Source organism: Perognathus longimembris, chromosome 1 (genome assembly GCF_023159225.1).
Source record: "Perognathus longimembris pacificus isolate PPM17 chromosome 1, ASM2315922v1, whole genome shotgun sequence".
NCBI classification, from domain to species: Eukaryota; Metazoa; Chordata; class Mammalia; order Rodentia; family Heteromyidae; genus Perognathus; species Perognathus longimembris.
The window spans coordinates 70,656,529-70,672,891 of record NC_063161.1 but is presented as its reverse complement, the minus strand read 5'-3'; the positions used below and the strand labels follow the sequence as shown (position 1 = coordinate 70,672,891).

General features: G+C 51.0%; 2 protein-coding genes across 4 annotated transcripts; one reads left to right on the top strand and one right to left on the bottom strand.

Moving 5' to 3' along the window:
• Nucleotides 1-237: 237 nt before the first annotated feature.
• Cops6 (COP9 signalosome subunit 6) lies at nt 238-9,025 on the bottom strand. The gene is made up of 13 exons (XM_048345338.1): nt 8,652-9,025; nt 8,485-8,602; nt 3,589-3,955; nt 3,052-3,213; nt 2,714-2,839; nt 2,371-2,502; nt 1,973-2,061; nt 1,818-1,880; nt 1,461-1,508; nt 1,019-1,133; nt 803-895; nt 628-728; nt 238-504 (listed from the first exon to the last, which is right to left on the bottom strand). Exons 1-13 carry the CDS (start codon nt 9,023-9,025, stop codon nt 364-366), a joined length of 1,929 nt encoding a protein of 642 aa, XP_048201295.1. The 3' UTR covers nt 238-363.
• Nucleotides 8,633-16,232, top strand: Znf3 (zinc finger protein 3). 3 transcript variants are annotated; one of them, XM_048367971.1, is made up of 6 exons: nt 8,633-8,751; nt 9,578-9,686; nt 10,496-10,624; nt 12,226-12,317; nt 12,508-12,634; nt 14,199-16,232. In XM_048367971.1, exons 3-6 carry the CDS (start codon nt 10,570-10,572, stop codon nt 15,248-15,250), a joined length of 1,326 nt encoding a protein of 441 aa, XP_048223928.1. In that variant the 5' UTR covers nt 8,633-8,751; nt 9,578-9,686; nt 10,496-10,569; the 3' UTR covers nt 15,251-16,232. The 3 variants fall into 3 exon arrangements, with proteins under 3 accessions (XP_048223928.1, XP_048223929.1, XP_048223932.1); XM_048367972.1 differs by having other exon boundaries at nt 10,496-10,722; XM_048367975.1 differs by lacking the exon at nt 10,496-10,624.
• The last annotated feature ends 131 nt before the right edge of the window (nt 16,233-16,363 follow it).

The window sequence follows — 16,363 nt, the reverse complement described above, 5'->3', positions numbered from 1 at the left end:
GGAAAGAAAACTGTCACATGTCATGTTTACAGGGTAACACTAAGAGTAAATGCCACTTAGGTAGAAGCAGGCAGCCTGACTCCATATGGAAAGATGGTTCTATGGCTGAACAAGGGATTGTGTCAGAGGGATGAACTTGGTCACTGGAAAAACTGTTGATGACAAGGGATTCTAGCTCTGAACAAAGCTGGAACTAAGGTCCTGGTTGAGACTAGGTGAGGGGAACAGAGGACAAAGTCACAGGAAGGTGCTGAGGGCTGTTCCCCCTTTATTAATGACAGCAGTTCCTCTGAAAGGAGGTAGTGCCCGGCCCCTTTGGGCATTACCAGTGCCCTCTGGGCACGATCCCTTCAAGTAACCTCTTCAGAAGAAGAGTCCCCGCATCCGCCTGCCGATGCCTTGCCTGTCATAGAGGACGTTGAATTTGTTCACAAACTGGTTCATGGTGTTGCAAGTTTTGGTGATGGTGCCGAGGTAGGCCATGAGCCCCACATCATTGCATTGCTGGGAGGGAACAGAAAGAACCAGTTCCCTGGGGGGTCCTTCACATGACATCAAGGGACAGCAGCCCCTGCCTTGTTTGCAAGGACAATGTCAGTCCCTCCCATCTGGGGGCTTCACACTCACATCGTAGAAGTCTGTCTTGAACTTGTCAGTGCTGAGCACTGGGAGGCAGTGGCACAGAGCGTAGGCCTCCCGCAGGATCTCGTGGTTAAAGGGGACTTCTCCTAAGGGTACAAAGAGGCTGCATTGACGAAGATGCGGTCACTTTCCCAGGGGGGAGAGGAGGCACCTGTCCTACCTGCTTCAGAGGCCTTGACATACTCCAAGATGAGCTTGACACGGCTGTGCAGCATCTTAATTGCACTGTGCTGTGCTATCAGATGTTCAGCTACTATAAGGACATGAGGTCACGTGGTTACACATATGCACACACCTCACCTCCATTACCAGTGGACTTGAGGTCACATGGTTACATGTGTGCACACACACTTCACCTCCAAGGATCACCTCTTACCAGTGGAGTTTTCTCCGCTCCCTGTTGCTGTCATTCGAGCCACATGGTCAACACCAATACGTTCAGCTTCCTCGGTGGCCAGGGTATAGGTCAATTCAGCAAACAGCATTGTGGCCTGCAGGACAGAGGGTCCCATGGAGAATCAAAAGCTGGAAGTGGAGCATGCCTACTGTAATCCTAATTACTCAGAAGGATGAGACCTGAGGACCATTATTTGAAGACAGCAGAGCAGAAAAGATACTATCTACAACTAGCAAAAAGCTGGAAGTGGTGGTGTGGTTCAAGTGGTAGAGCACCAGCCTTGAGCAAAACAGCCAAGTGAGAGCAAGAGGGTCAGTTCAAGTTCAAGTTCCAGAATCTACGTACACACACACACACACACACACAGAAACCAGGAAACGGGCCAAGAACAGAATCTGAAGATTGAAGGGTAAGGTATTACCTCTCCATTGATTATATCGATAACAGATTCAAAAACGCTGACAGGAAGCTGCGAAGAAGAGGCGAAGAACAACTCTTACTAAGGGCAAATACACTTGAACCTATACTAGGTGCTACATAGTATGCCTTGCACACATTTTTCTCACTCCTAATTTTCCTGAGAACCAGAGGGATTATCCTCATTTTACACATGGAAATGCCTTGCTGAGCTTAAAAGACAACCCAAAGCCACACAATGGTGGGTAAGTGGCAGTGTGCAGCTATCACCTCTAGCTCTTCCTAACAGAGATGTTGACAGTAAAATACAGCAAGAGTGAGAATAAAAAAACAGAATGAGTGGTAAGTCAGTGATACTCACATCTGTGTGCTTGGTCATAGGGTTCAGCTTAAGAAAGAGGGGACTCTCGATTATCTCGCATACCTAGAGAAGCAAGGCACAGAAGTCAATGCCCCATCATTCTTCTTCCCCTTAGCTTCTATTCTCTGCCCCTGCGTGCACACGAGTGTGTATACCTGCTTATGCACGTGGATGTCCGAGGGGTCAGGCGGCCCCCCAGTGGTATACCAACCCAGGAACTCCAGCTCCTTGAACACCTGTTTAACTGGAGAGGAAGGGGCCAGAACAGAAAGCCTTTCTTTAAACCATCCTTCCTTAACGTCTTGAAAGTCTGTGGGTTCGTTTTTTTACCATCATCTCCTCCCTCCTAAAGTTAGAATACTCCTTTCTCCCATCTTCTCTGTTCTTATTTGCTTAGGAGTAGAGGGGTGAGATCCGAAATATGCTTTTTTTTTTTTCTGAGATCTGCTTCAGCGATCCTTCTTAAACTTTCCCCATCTAGTGATTTTTTTGGGGGGGGGAGAAATTGATGCCGACCTCCCACTCCTCTTCCCCACTTCTATCCCCCTCTCACACTGCTCCTCCTTGGTGTAATAATATTCCTTGTCAATAATAATCTTCTCTTCCACGGTGTGAGACAGCAGCTCAAAGGAGTTCATCACCTCGATATTCCGACCCTCCTGCTTCCCGATCAGAGCCCCGATCACTGGAGGAGAGCAACACGGAATACAGAGGTAAAGATGAGAGAGCCACAATTTTCCCCTTTATCTTTCCTTGATCACTTGAGGGTCTGGGTCAGTGTGGACCGGGAATTGGGGGCACGGTGTCGGGGGTGGGGTCGGCATCGGCCACTGCCCCGGGAAGGCCTCCGGTGCGGGGAGGCCGGCGGGGAGGCGCGGGCGCCCGGCCCCACTCACCCTGTACGGGCCGCCCCTCCTGGGAGCGCATGCGGATCCAGTGGTCGGAGATGTTGAGAATGACAAGCGGATGGAGAGCCACGGAAACACTGCCGGTCACGCCGGAGGCCATCACGCTGGGGACGACTGAGCACGGAGGGAAAGGGAAGAAGAAGGTGAGCATCCAGACCCCACGTCCTTCCCTGGAGGTGGAAGCTGAGGACCGTAAGCAGCCCGGGCCCGGACATCCTTCCCGTAAGTTACTGCGGACAGAGACGTCGCCTTTCCAGGGAAGCCAGGAAGGGCCGTAACGCACCCTAGAACGGTGTCTCCAGACGCCGCCCTGCACGACCCGTTACCTGCCGCGTCCACCTCCATCCCGCTGCTCCCTCCGGTCCCGTTCGCTGCAGTCGCCGCCGCCGCCGCCGCCATTTTCCCCGCGCCCGCCAGCCCCGGCCCCGCCCCCTTCCTTCGCGGCTTCCGTCGGCGGCGAGCTGCGCATGCGCAGTGTGTGCCAGGCGCTGGGAACCGCGGAGGGGAGACGGGATCGGACAGGGCGGAGGTGGGGCGTGCGAGTTCGCGCTAGGGACATTGGGGCGCGGCGGGACCCGGATTTCGGCGCGGGTCCTCCCAGCCTCGGAGCGGGTGCTTGGGGGACGGCGCTTCGCCCCGGGTTGGCTCCGTTGGGATGAGGATGCCTGGCGTTTGTGTTTCTCGGTTGTTGTTGTTGATTGCTGGTCCGGGGGCTTGAACTCAGGGCCTCGGCGCTGGCCCCGAGCTTTTTTAGCTCGAGGTTGGCGCTCTACCCCTTGAACCTCGGCTCCACTTGTGGCTTTCTCGTTGGTTTATTGGAGAGAGAAGAGTCTCACGGACTTTCCTGCCGGGCTGGCTTCGACCCTTGATCCTCAGCTCTGCGCCCCCGGAGCAGCTGGGATGCCGGTGGGAGCCGCCGGGCGGGGCGCCGGGCCTGCGCAGCTGCTTTTCCAGGGTGTGCAGCGGCGCCGGCACACGGCCTCTCCTGAGCACAGGGGCCACGGCCCGGCCTTCAAGCGGAGCTGGAATCCCTTTTCTCCTTTTGGAATTCTCGGTGTTTTCGTTCTTCGTTTTGACGTGCGAGACAGCTTCAAAGATGGCTAATACCTGGGCTGGTGGATTGGCGCCCAGCTCCCCCCTTTGTATCTGTGCCCCCCGTGGATCTGAACCATTCCTGGCTGCACTGCCCAACTCCCTAGCGCTGCCAGGACAGGACTCACTGAGAAACATCTTGTGGCAGAGGGTAAATTGCCCCTCAGACAGAGAGCCCTCCTCCTATCTTGAAGCAAACACTTCAAAGCTCAGGGAGACCAGTCTCCAGGCATCCCGTTCCGGTTCTGCACCAGTGGGAAAGCCGCAACAGCTTCTCCGGAACTCTTCCGGAGACGGCAATCACGATCAGCCAGGCTCTATTTGTCCACGACTGTCCTAACTATGGATTCCTGCCCTGCCTTTGCCCTCAATAACTAAAAAAAGAACTGCCCCGAAGACAAAAGTCAGCTCAGCATCACAGTGCCCCTTAATCTTCCTGGTCGCATCTGAGTATACCTCTTCTCTGTTCATCACTGCTGGCATCTTTAATTGGCTTGTGGGGATGGCTGGACAAATCTCATCTGATTAGGATCCACGGAACCTGTTTGTTGTTGTTGTTGTTCCTGCCTGAAATTCCAGTTTCATTGAGACTCTTTCCCATCATTATGTAGACTATATTGGCCTTGACCTCATGATCCTTGTGCCTCTACCTCTCATGTACTGGGATTACAGGTGTGAACCACCACACCTTACTTGTTGGGAGGGTGGTTGAAGTGGAAGAAGAGAAGGGGAAGTGGCCATCCCAATAAAGAGGCAGCCTAAAAGATGCTTATCACTGGCTGGGAATGTGGCCTAGCTGTAGAATGCTTGCCTAGCAGGCCTGAAGCCCTGAATTTGATTCCTCAGCACCACATAAACAGAAAAGGCCAGAAGTGGCACCGTGGCTAAAGTGGCAGAGTGCTAGCCTTGAGCAAAAAGAAGCCAGGGACAGTGCTCAGGCCCTGAGTCCAAACCCCAAAGGGGGGGGGGGGCGGAGGGATGGACAAAAGATGCTTATTAGGCAGGCATCTGTAGCTCAACCTGTAGTCCTAGCTACTCAGGAGACCGAGGTTTGAAGATCAATGTTCAAAGCCAGCTCCAGCAAAAAATTCCATGAGACTCATGCTGAATTAACCACCACCACCACACACAAAAGCCAGAAGTAGAGCTGTAGCTCTAGGGGTAGAATGCTAGCCTTGAGCAAAACCCAGAGACAGAGCCCAGGCCCTGAGTTCAAGCCCTAGGCCTACCACAATAAAAAAAAATAATAAAAGATGCTTTTGCTGGGCCCTGTGAATGAACTGTCCCTTTGATCTGAGCTGTTCTTTGCTTCTGTCGCTTTATAATCACTTTGGGCTCCAGGAAAGATAGTATCTTGTGACACAAGGCAGGTTGCTCCTCAAACAAGCATTGCCTTCTTGTCATCTTAAAAAGAAGACAGCCACAAAGTCAGGAGAAGTTTGCCAGGCAACTTGTTCCTGCAGAGGTAAAGTGATAACTCCTCTGGAACTCCTTTCAGAGACTCAGCTAATGGGCAACGGGGCCATGCCTGCCACTTGGGACTGTTTTAACTACACATATCTTTGCCACTCTGCCCCCAATTCTGTCTATTTAACCTGAAGCCAATGTCAGTACCACTGGCTGAAGATGTACTGAAGTACTCTCTCTTCCCGCTTCTCATGGCTGCCGTGTAATAAATCTTTCTCTGCCTGGGCATATAGGGGCAAGTAGATCTAATGTGGGACTCCTGGACTTTGGGCCTGAGGTTTAAAAACCCAGTTTCAGTCTCTATACAGGAGAGTTCTTTGAAACAGTAGAAGCAACTGGAAAAGCCTCAGCATATGCCCCAACAATATCTAGTATCTATTTGGGTAGAAAGGCAATGAAAACATGGGAGACTGCCAGGCACTGGCCTGTAATCCTACCTACTCAGGAAGCTGAGATCTGACAACTGTGGTTCAAAGCTAGCCTGGGAAGGAAAGTCTGTGATACTCTTATCTCCAATGACCCAGCAAAAAAGCCAGAAGTGTTGAGGCCAGGAATGTGGCCTAGTGGTAAAGTGCTTGCCTAGTGTGCATGTTTGATTCCTCAGTACCACATATACAGAAAAAGCCAGAAGTGGCTCTGTGTGTCAAGTGGTAGAGTGCTATAGCCTTGAGCAAAAAGAAGCCAGGACAGTGCTCAGGCCCTGAGTTCAAGCCCCAGGACTGGCCAAAACAAAAGACAGAAGTAGAGCGTGACTCAAGTGGTAGAACACCAACCTTGGGTGAAAAAAGTTAAGAGTTCCCAACACTGGAGCAGGTGCATGTGTACACACACACAAGCTGATTTTGTTGGGACATAAAAGCAGGATGGAAACTAGACACCCAGCCCCCTCTCTTTGCATCTGTACCCTCTGATCTGAGCCATTCTCTCCTGTAGTTACTTTGCAATCTACCACTTGAGGCTTCACTGATACACTGATAATCTTGTGGCAAAGGCCAAAAATGCCAGAAGCTCAGCACAGACTGCCTCCCAGGCCTCCAGTGATATGTGTCAAATAGACATGATGAAGGGCAGAGAAAGAAAGTGTATTACATGGTAATCATGGGAAGCCATCTTCCAGGGTGCAGACATTGGCTTCAGGTTACATAGGCATTCATAATTCAAACAGTCCCAGGGACGGCACCAGAGGCTCACACCTGTCAACCTAGCTACTCAGGAGGCTGAGATCTGAGGATCATGGCTCAAAGCCAGCTCAGGAAAGTCAACATTGAGAGCAAAACACTAAAGGGTAGCAAATAGACCTGACCTCAAGCCCTAATGTAAACCCCCCCTCAAAAAAACCAACAACCCAATCCCAGGTTAGGGATGGTCTGGTTGACCATTAGTTCAGTCTTTGTTTCTATCAGGTTATCACTTTACCATGGGTGTGGGGGGTGGGGGGTGGGGAGGTAATCTGTCCTGAGCTTTTGGCTGTTCTGCCTGTAGATTGCCTTGGTCCACAAACATCTTTTGTACAGTCCAAGGTGATTGTAAAGTTACTACCTGAGAGGATGGCTGGGGTCGAAGGGCACAGATACTGTTAGGGAAAAAGATGGATGCGAAAAGAATGAAAGCAGGCAGAGACAGCGACCTCAACAGAGCAGATCAACTTTAATGGAAAGTTGAAGAGGGATGCCATGTGGACCTGAGGAGAGCCAGGAGACACCAGGTGTGCTGGGGGGCAGGGGTGAAGGGACTTAAGTTGGATCCTGAGTGAAGGTGGTTAGAGGGCACAAAAAGTTTCGGGATGGGCTTTGCAAGTTTAGTTTGAGCCTAAGGTAATCTGTGCAGGCCTGGCTCAGGGAGTCTGCTAAGCAGGTCCTGGGTCAGCCTTGCTTTGGGGAATTCAGGAACCTGTTACTGTGTGGGAGGAGTGGGGGTGGGGAGGATGGTGGGAGAGGAGTGGACTTTCATATTTTCAGGATTTTAGATTCCCATCAGATGCAAGAGAGGTTGTGTGGGGTTATTCAGCTTTTATTTTGCTTTTAGTGAATTTTCAGACCCAGCAAATCCATCTTTTAAGTTGCTTCTTACCTTAAGGGGAATTGTGAAGGTCTCAGTTACTCAGGATATTACAAGATTTCATTTTGTGTAGAATCTGCAGGATTCAGAGGAGGGCATAAAAGCAGATGCAGCCTTTAAACCTCACCTTTTACCCACACTCTTCGGGTCCATTTCCGTATTCCACCTGACTGGGATTTTATTATTTTGGTCATAGTTCTCAGGGGCTTGAACTTACGATCTGATCTCTCTCCCTTAGCTTTTCACTCAAGGCTGGTGTTCTGTCACCAGCCAGCATCATCATTGGCTACTAGGTGAGTTGTACTATCTAGCCTCTTGTCTTGATGGGTGTGCCTGGATTCCTACTGGAAGGAAGACCCATCCCCAGGTGATGGGTGTTCCTGAATCCCAAGAGACAGGGTGGGCACATGGCCTATAGGTTACTGGAACTGTTAGTCAAGTGCTTGGGACTGGGAGCTTCCTGTAACTCAACCCCCTGACCTGACCCTATTTAGGGTCAGGCCAGCTCAGGTGCCATTACACCATGCCACGTGTCTCCATGTTCACGTCCTGGGTCCTGGCTCCTGGCTCTCTCATCACCATGGTGTCCCAAGTCAGCTCCATTGGAGCGGAATTGGTTGTTGGTATGGTTTTTGTTCTTGCTTTCCTCTCTGGTCTGTTTCCTGATAGGGTCAAGGGTATATGTGGGCTGCAGGAGTTACTTAGAAATCTTCCTGAAGTCTCTGTGTCTCTGTCCTGTTTTGTGTTACATGTTTTTCTGAAACTGATGTGCCAAACCTGGGACCTGTACGGTCACTGTTACAGCTCCCGAGTCTGTGCTGTGTCCCTGGCCAGTCAGTTCGCTTTTTACTTACCCAATAAATCCATTTTTTTAACCTGAGATTGCCTCTGCATGGTGGGCTCTTGGAGGGACGGGGAACCCCCTTCCTTGAACCCATAATACTGAGTAGTTAGTATTACAGGCTTAAGCCACCGTGTCTGGTTTAGGGGTATTATTCATATCAACGAATTATTATACTTTATGATATCAAAGTTGCTCACATTTGCTGCACCCCTCCCCGCGGGGCAGACACATGGCAGCCTCCAACAGTCTCCCCGCACGGGTGTGTGGAGCATGCGTAGTGCGGTCTAGGAGCACTCACGTCCATTTCCCCTGCGGCGCTGGGCCCTTCCCCATCCGGCCAGTAGGTGGCGCCGCGCACACCGCCGAGCAGCCTCCAGTGCCAGCCAACCACGGAGAGGCGAAGACCTCCGAAGTTCCTAGAGAGACCACACAGGCAAGGGGAGTGGGGTGGACCAGGCGGTGCACGGGACGACCCGGACGCGAAAGGGGTGGGAGCTTCCGTTCTTTGTTCTGCCCCCTGTGTGGTTCCGCGGCGGGGTCCAGTAGGGCCTGATCCCAGCCCAGGGTGAGTCCGGCCGCCCCCGGGGGTCTCGGGAGAGCGGAGGGAGGCGCTGGCGTGGGCCAGGCCGACTCGGGGTGCGGGGATCCCCGCTTCCCTCGGGGCCCCGCGTGTCCGGCCCCGGTTCTGGTTCACTCGGTGCGGCTCCCGGGTGCTGTTCCTCGGTGGCGGCGCTTCCCGCCCGGAGAGGAAGTTTCTTGCCTTTCACTTGGGTTGGGGAAGCGCGGGGGTAACCCGGAGAACCGGGGCCGGCCTCGGGCCGCCCTCGCCGGGGCCCCATCGCCCCAGGCTTCCAGGGAGAGTTGGGCAGCTGGCCCCAGCCTCGCGGGAGCCGGACGGTGGGCGCCCGGGATACGCAGAGAAACGACAGGTGTCTTTCTTTCCCTCCCAGGGGACTCCGGAGTGGGGATCGCTTAGCTTCGAGTGTTTTGATTGTCTCGTGTGTGTGTGTGTGTGCGTGCGCGCGCGCGCGCGAGAGAGAGAGTGTGTCCTGGGAGGCTTGAACTCGGGGCCTGGGCGATGTCCTTGAGGTTTCTTTCTTTCTTTCTTTTTTTTTTTTTGCACTTTACCGCTTGAGCCACAGCTCCACTTCCAGACTTTTGGTGGCTCATTAGAGGTAAGAGGCTCCCAGACTTTTCCTACCCTGGCTGGCTTTGAACCACGATCCTCAAATCTCAGCCTCCTGAGGAGAGTAGCTGGGTTTACAGGAGTGAGCCACCTGCACCTGGCCATTGGTGTGGTCTCAATAAGTGTGTATTAACCTATGTGGCCTCACTCTATATTCTAAATATCTAGTTAGGAATAAGATGACAACCACTTTTTTTTCATTCAGCATTGGCATTAACTGAAGATAGAAGTGCCAGGAATTGAACAGAAACTGCCAGATTCTACTCTGGCCTTCTGGGGACCGACTCCAAAGAAGGAAGGAAAGGGTCCACCAGGTAAAGCTTTGCACGGGTCTCTTCACTTCCTGGTGATCTTTAGAGTCCCCAGGAGCAGGTCTAGGGTGTGGGCTTAATGGCAGGGCAGGGTTTTCTTCACTTCCTGGTGGTCTTTATAGTTCCCAGGAGCAGCTGTAGGGTGTGTGCTTATCCAGCAGGGCAGGGAAGAGCATTGCCTGCATCTGAAACTGAGGGGCACAGTAAAGAGTTTATTTCTGTGAGTGACATTGTTTTCTCATGCCAACACTGAGGACTTGTTCTCAACAATATGCCTTTGAGTTCCAGCTTTGCTTGAGCCAGCTGTGAGGGGGCCATGGCTGCCTTTCGCTTGCCTCTCTGAAGAGGGGGGTTCTTTATTATTATTTTTTTTTAGTGCTTGTCTTGGAACTTGACTTCATGCTTTCCCTTAGCGTTTTCCTCTCATGGCTGGTGCTCTACCATTTGAGCCAAGTTCCTTCAGTTAGGCCTTTTGCTAGTTCATTGGAAATAGGACTCATGGATTTGTCTGCCCAGGTTGGCTACGAAATGCATTCCTCAGACCTCAGCCTCCTGAGTAGCTGGGATGACAGGCGTAGACACCAGGGTTTGGCACAGACTGACTTTTTGTGTTTACAGTTTTCAGAGTGTTGGTGTGGGTGCCAAAGTGGGGTGTCATGGGAAACTTGGGCAGTTTTTTTTGTGGTCCACTTATTACAGAGACTAGTCCCTGCTGCTTTCCTCTGCCTTCCCTGGGTAGTGCTAGCTGCCTGTTTCTGTGTTCAGGAGGTGAGTTTAAATTATCTGTGAACTTTGAACTCTTGCTTCTGCAGTGCTTCCTCACTCTCTGAGCCTGCTTCCTGCTGAGTCTGCAGATAGGAGACTAACCGAGCGCCCAGCCCGACCCATGGAAACTCAGGCTGACCATGTACCTCAGGAACCTCAGGCTTTGCTGGAGAGTGGTGAGAATAGGGGGTCATTCTTTAAACAACTTTCTAAAGAAAAACTTGTGAGAACTCTGGATCCTTCTGCCTCAGCCTCCCAAGTGCTGGGATTACAGGTGTGCACTGCCATGTTGGGCCTCATCCATCCTTTTATTCAGTCAGTCAACAATCATCTGTTGAAATTTTTTCTTCACTGGGCACTGGGCTGACTAGTAGAACCCAGATGTGCATAAGGGACTGAGGTAACTCAGCTTAGTGAGAGGAGACTGACTTCACTTAACCATTAACTAATTAATGTGAGCCTGATAGGTTTTTATAATTGACACACTTTGGAAGAGTTGTGACTTGTTATGCAAGATTAAGAAAATGTAGGGGTTGTCTTGGTTGGTAAAGCGCTAGTGAAGCAGCAGATACTAAGTTCAAGTCCTGGGCTTGGGCCTAAAAAGAAAAGAAAACTGTTATCTCCTGAGTTTTTTCAGGAATTCTTCAAGAGCCTAGTTACATGGCAACCATTTTTCTATCATGGTAGTGTGTTCTTCGTGAACATGCTTTGAGAATAAGCTCTCGGGAATTGTCATACTGCAGGTCAGAAGAAGTGCATAGAAATCACTAAACTAGGGCTGGGGATATGGCCTAGTGGCGAGAGAGCTCGTCTCGTATACATGAGGCCCTGGGTTCGATTCCCCAGTACCACATATATAGAAAACGGCCAGAAGTGGCGCTGTGGCTCAAGTGGCAGAGTGCTAGCCTTGAGCAAAAATGAAGCCAGGGACAGTGCTCAGGCCCTGAGTCCAAGGCCCAGGACTGGCCAAAAAAAAAAAAAAAAAAAAAAAAAAAATCACTAAACTATACTGTGTATTTTCTCCATTTGTTGGTAGTATTGGGGTTTGAGCTCAGGGTCTTGTGTGTACTAGGTAGGTGCTGTAGCACTTGAGCCATGCCCCATCCCCCTAGTTTCAGAATCACGTGGAGAAGCAAAGCATTTAATGCCCTTTTTGGCAGATCTAGTATGGTCTGGTGGTTTTGCCCATAAAGACAGACATGTGAATTTAAGAACTGGTGGAGTAGTGTGCTCTGTCACAAACAGATAACACTTGCAGAGCATAGATTAGTCTAGAGATGGAGAGAAAGGATGAGAGCTGTGGGCTTTCTAACAGGGCTGGGATTAAAAGCTGTTGTTGGTTTTTTTTTTTTTTTTTTTGAGTGATGTAAGAGTTTGAGGTGGTGGTAGGGATGGGAGTGGTAGCCTGTTTTGGACCCAGCTTGAAGGAGAATAACAAGAATACAGAAGGCACTGTGGCTCACGCCCATATCCCAGCTATTCAGAAGGCTGAGATCTGAGGATTGTGGTTTAAAACCAGCCTGTGCAGGAAAGCCTGTGAGATTCTTTATCTCCAGTTAGCCAGCAAAAAGCTGCAAGTAGAGGTGTGGCTCAAGTGTAGAAATGAGCCGTGAGCAGAAACACCAAGAAAGATCAAGAGACTCAGACTTCAGGGTCCAGTACTGGCACACACCAACCAAAAAGAGTACAGGAGTCATGAAAGCAGGGCCTGGGTAGTGGCGTGAAATGACCAGAGGCCAGAGGACCCAAACTCATCCTGGGCCCTGTTCTCCTTCAGCTCTTCCTTCCTCCAAAGTTCCTGCCTTTCCTGACAAGGACAGCCTTGGGGACAAAGTGTTGGCAGCTGCACTCCTGAAAGCCAAGTCTCAGGTGCGTTATGGGGCCCTTTGTGATTTCCTTCCTGTCCTGTGGAGTGCCCTAGACCGATGGCACCATTAGCGCCATGGGCCTTCCCTGTGCAATCCATCGTGGGCTGTGTCCTGCCTCTGACCCTCGGCCCACTTCTACCAATGGGTTGCCCTACCCCATTCTGAAGCCGTACGTGTGACTGTGTCTCTAGGAATTGGTGACATTTGAGGATGTGGCTGTGTACTTCATCCGGGAGGAGTGGAAGCGATTGGAGCCTGCGCAGAGGAGTCTGTACAGAGATGTGATGCTGGAGAATTACAGGAACGTGTTCTCACTGGGTGAGGAGCGTGCCTTCCCCACCCAGCTCCTCTGCCCTCAGCCTCCTCCCTTTGCTACTAACAGTCCAGTCACTGGAAGCAGTAACTGCTGACTGAGGTCTGAGAACACCCACGAGTACAGGGGCTGGGAATGTAGCAGAGTGGTAGAGCGTTTGCGTAGCGTGCATGAAGCCTTGGGTTCAATCCTCAGCACCACATAAACAAAAGGCCAGAAGTGGCGCTGTGGCTCAAGTGGTAGAGTGCTATCCTTGAGCAAAAGAGGCTGAGGGACAGTGCCTAGGCCCTGAGTTCAAGCCCCAGGACTGGCAAAAAAAAAAAGTTTTCATATTCTCATTCAGTCCTCACTTGATCATACTTGAGGGTAGTATAGGATTAACTTTTTGTTAAAGCAGTACTGGAATTTAAACTCAAGCTTGCTAGGTAGGTGTTGTATCACTTGACCCACACCTCTCCCCCTCCCCCAATTTTTAAATTTATCTTTAAATATTCGTACAAGGTGAGCTGGGTGCCAGTGGCTCAGGTCTGTAATCTAGTTACTCAAGAGTCTGAGAGCTAAGAATCTCCATTCAGATCATCCTGGACAGACAGCTCTGAGACTCTTTATCTCTACGTAACCAGCAAAAGGCCCGAAGTAGAGGTGTGGTTCAAATGGTAGAGCACTAGCTGTGAGCAAAAAAGCTGAGCTAGAGGGCAAGGAGTTGGAAGCTCAGTACTGGCGTGCGCGCACACACATGCACGCACACACACATGCACGCACACGCACACACACACACGCCATGCAAGTTGTTGAGATGGTGTCTGGCTCACTTTTTGCCTTGGCATGCCTTGAGCTGCAGTTCCCAGTCTCTTGCTTCCTGAGTAGCTAGAGTTATAGACATGTACCACTACGCTGGCTCTATAGTCTCAGAGCCTGGTGATTGTAAAACTCTAGCCCAAGGCTTCTCACTCAAAAGCTAGTTCCATCTACTTGTGTGTGTGTGTGTGTGTGTGTATGTGTGTGTGTTAGGATTCCTTAAGGTGAGGTTCTGCCACGTCCACATGAATGTTCTGGAACTCTTGGGTTCTCTGTTACTCCTAGACACCTCCCACTTTGTTAAGGACATTGCTTTTACAGGAACGTGAGAGGTGTGTGTGTGTGTGTGTGTGTCCTGGGGCTTGAAGTCAGGGACTGGGTGCTGTCCCTGAGCTTTTGTGTGTTCAAGCCTAGCTCTCTATCACTTGAGCCACTCCACTTGTGGCTTTTTGGTGGTTAATTGGAAATAAGAATCTCATAGACTTTCCTACTCTGGCTCGCTTTGAACCACAATCCCCAGATCTCGGCCTTTTGAGTAGGTAGGATTACAAGCGCAAGCTGCTGGCTCCTGTCCTTCCTATTTCTTTAACCCAAGTTGTCTTACTTTGCCCTAGTTTCATGTACTGGACATAAAGCCTCTTTGCAGGCCTGCAAGAGGCAGTGCGCTGTGCTCCTGTCTTTACACACGCCAGTCACGTGAGCGTCCTGTCCTCTGACACCTGTTCATTTTCCTACAAGGACCCAGTGACATTTCCATTTCTTATTGTCCAGATGGTGAATCAAGAACTGAAAGTGATGAAGGAATTTCCGAAGCTGCAGGATCCCCTGGAATGCTATTGGGGAGGTTCCAGAAGGATATTGCTCAGGGTTTTAAGTTTGAAGAAGCTTATGGACAAGAACTCAGTCTCAAGAGGCAGCTAGGGAACCCGACTGGTGAGAGACTGAGCAGGACAATGCAGGAGTTGGGTCAAGTGCCAGGTGTGGAAAAGCTGGTCCCCGCAGCGGGGAGAAGCGAGAAGTACCGCGAGTTCCGGAGCAGCCTCCTCTCTCAGCAGCGACTTCCTGCGGGGGACAGACCCCATAAGTGTGACGAATGTAGCAAGAGCTTTAACCGAACTTCGGACCTCATCCAGCACCAGCGGATCCACACTGGGGAGAAGCCGTACGAGTGCAGTGAGTGTGGCAAGGCCTTCAGCCAGAGCTCGCACCTCATCCAGCACCAGCGCATCCACACGGGCGAGAAGCCCTACGAGTGCCAGGACTGCGGGAAGAGCTTCAGCTGCAGCTCCGCCCTCATCCTGCACCGGAGGATCCACACCGGTGAGAAGCCGTATGAGTGCCACGAGTGTGGCAAGACCTTCAGCTGGAGCTCGACGCTCACCCACCACCAGCGCATCCACACCGGCGAGAAGCCCTACGCCTGCAATGAGTGTGGGAAAGCCTTCAGCAGGAGCTCCACGCTCATCCACCACCAGAGAATCCACACTGGAGAGAAACCCTATGAATGTAATGAGTGCGGCAAGGCCTTCAGCCAGAGCTCGCACCTCTACCAGCACCAACGCATCCACACTGGAGAGAAGCCGTACGAATGTATGGAGTGCGGGGGGAAGTTCACCTACAGCTCAGGCCTTATTCAGCATCAGAGAATCCACACTGGGGAGAATCCCTACGAATGTAGTGAGTGTGGGAAAGCCTTCAGGTATAGCTCGGCACTTGTCCGACACCAGAGGATCCACACTGGAGAGAAACCTCTGAATGGAATGAGTCTGAGAAAAAGTTCTCTCGGGGTTCCTGCTGAATTAAGTGGCCAAGTGTCTACGTGAAAGAAAGCCACATGCCTGACTGCCTCACTGCCCGGGTGGCAAAGGTGCTGGCTTTATAAACAACTTAGGCATGCCCTTCCACCTCACACCTTTCACTTCAGAGAATGAATGGGTGGATTGGGGAAGTCCTGGCACACTGATTGGCAGACAATGCCAGCCTTGGAAGGTTGTGACAACAGATTAAGGGCTGGAGGTGGAAGGAGGCTTTGGGGACCCCTTTTTGGAAGGGTGTTTGCACTAAAACATTGTTCTCACATCACAGAAGCCTTCTTTCCCAAGGTAGGGATGCAGGCGTACTAGAAAAGAGATGTCAAAGAATTTACTCGTCAGTAGAGTGAGCACAAAAGGCAGTGGAAAGAATGTTCTGGGTCCTGATTGCTTGGAGGAGGACAGAGGCTGGATCTTAAAGCCATTGTCCCCATCCAGCCTCAAGATTTGGCAAGGAACATGCTGTTTTGTTTTCTGTTTTGGCAAATAGTACAAACTTGGTGCTGAGGAATTTAATTTATTGAAAAAAACCAAAAAGATTGCTGTATTGTATCTTTAAGTGCTCTTGGAGCAGGAAGACCCCATTTCCGAGGGCAGTCCTAGGCCCTCCTGTTGTGGAACCGACTAGGCAGTCCATCTGCAGCAAATAACCTGAGGGGGGTCAGGAGCCTTAGCTTTGGCCTTCCTTCTGTCCTTCCCTCCTGGGGTGAAAAGTGATTCAGTGGTAACCTCTCCTTGCTAAGGATGCCCACTCAGCTAGCATGCCCCATTCTGTCCCTTCTAACACCTAGCTGTAGCTCAACCTCTTCTGACCTCACCCACCTAGGATGAATGTAAATAGAGCAAGTCCCAGAGAAGGCAGGCACCTGGGGTGGGGCTCTTCGAGGGTTAGGGTGGTGCCTCTGGAGTGTCACTGCCACCTGCCACCTTGTTTTCCACCTGCTCCTGCTGTAGCGTGAATGAAGTGCACTATTAAAATGATAGTTTTTCAGAAGATGAGATTGTGTTTTTGTGCAAGAGCCAAATTCCATAGAACAACACCGATTATTAAATAGATTCTAAAAGAGCCTTAATTTTTTTAACAGATAACTTTAATAAATGTACATTGTCTTTCTCTTCTGACGT

Bases quoted from the DNA above. Each gene is read 5' to 3' on its own strand.
- Cops6 (XM_048345338.1), bottom strand. From the start codon at position 9,025: ATGGGGCCCCGGCGAGGGCGGCCCGAGGCCGGCCCCGGTTCTCCGGGT. The intron at 896-1,018 runs GTAAGAGGTGAT...ATGTCCTTATAG, and splicing joins GAGCGGAGAAAACTCCACTG to TAGCTGAACATCTGATAGCA. The intron at 729-802 runs GTAGGACAGGTG...TTGTACCCTTAG, and splicing joins TGTCAAGGCCTCTGAAGCAG to GAGAAGTCCCCTTTAACCAC.
- Znf3 (XM_048367971.1), top strand. From the start codon at position 10,570: ATGGAAACTCAGGCTGACCATGTACCTCAGGAACCTCAGGCTTTGCTG. The intron at 10,625-12,225 runs GTGAGAATAGGG...GTTCTCCTTCAG, and splicing joins TCAGGCTTTGCTGGAGAGTG to CTCTTCCTTCCTCCAAAGTT. The intron at 12,635-14,198 runs GTGAGGAGCGTG...CTTATTGTCCAG, and splicing joins CAGGAACGTGTTCTCACTGG to ATGGTGAATCAAGAACTGAA.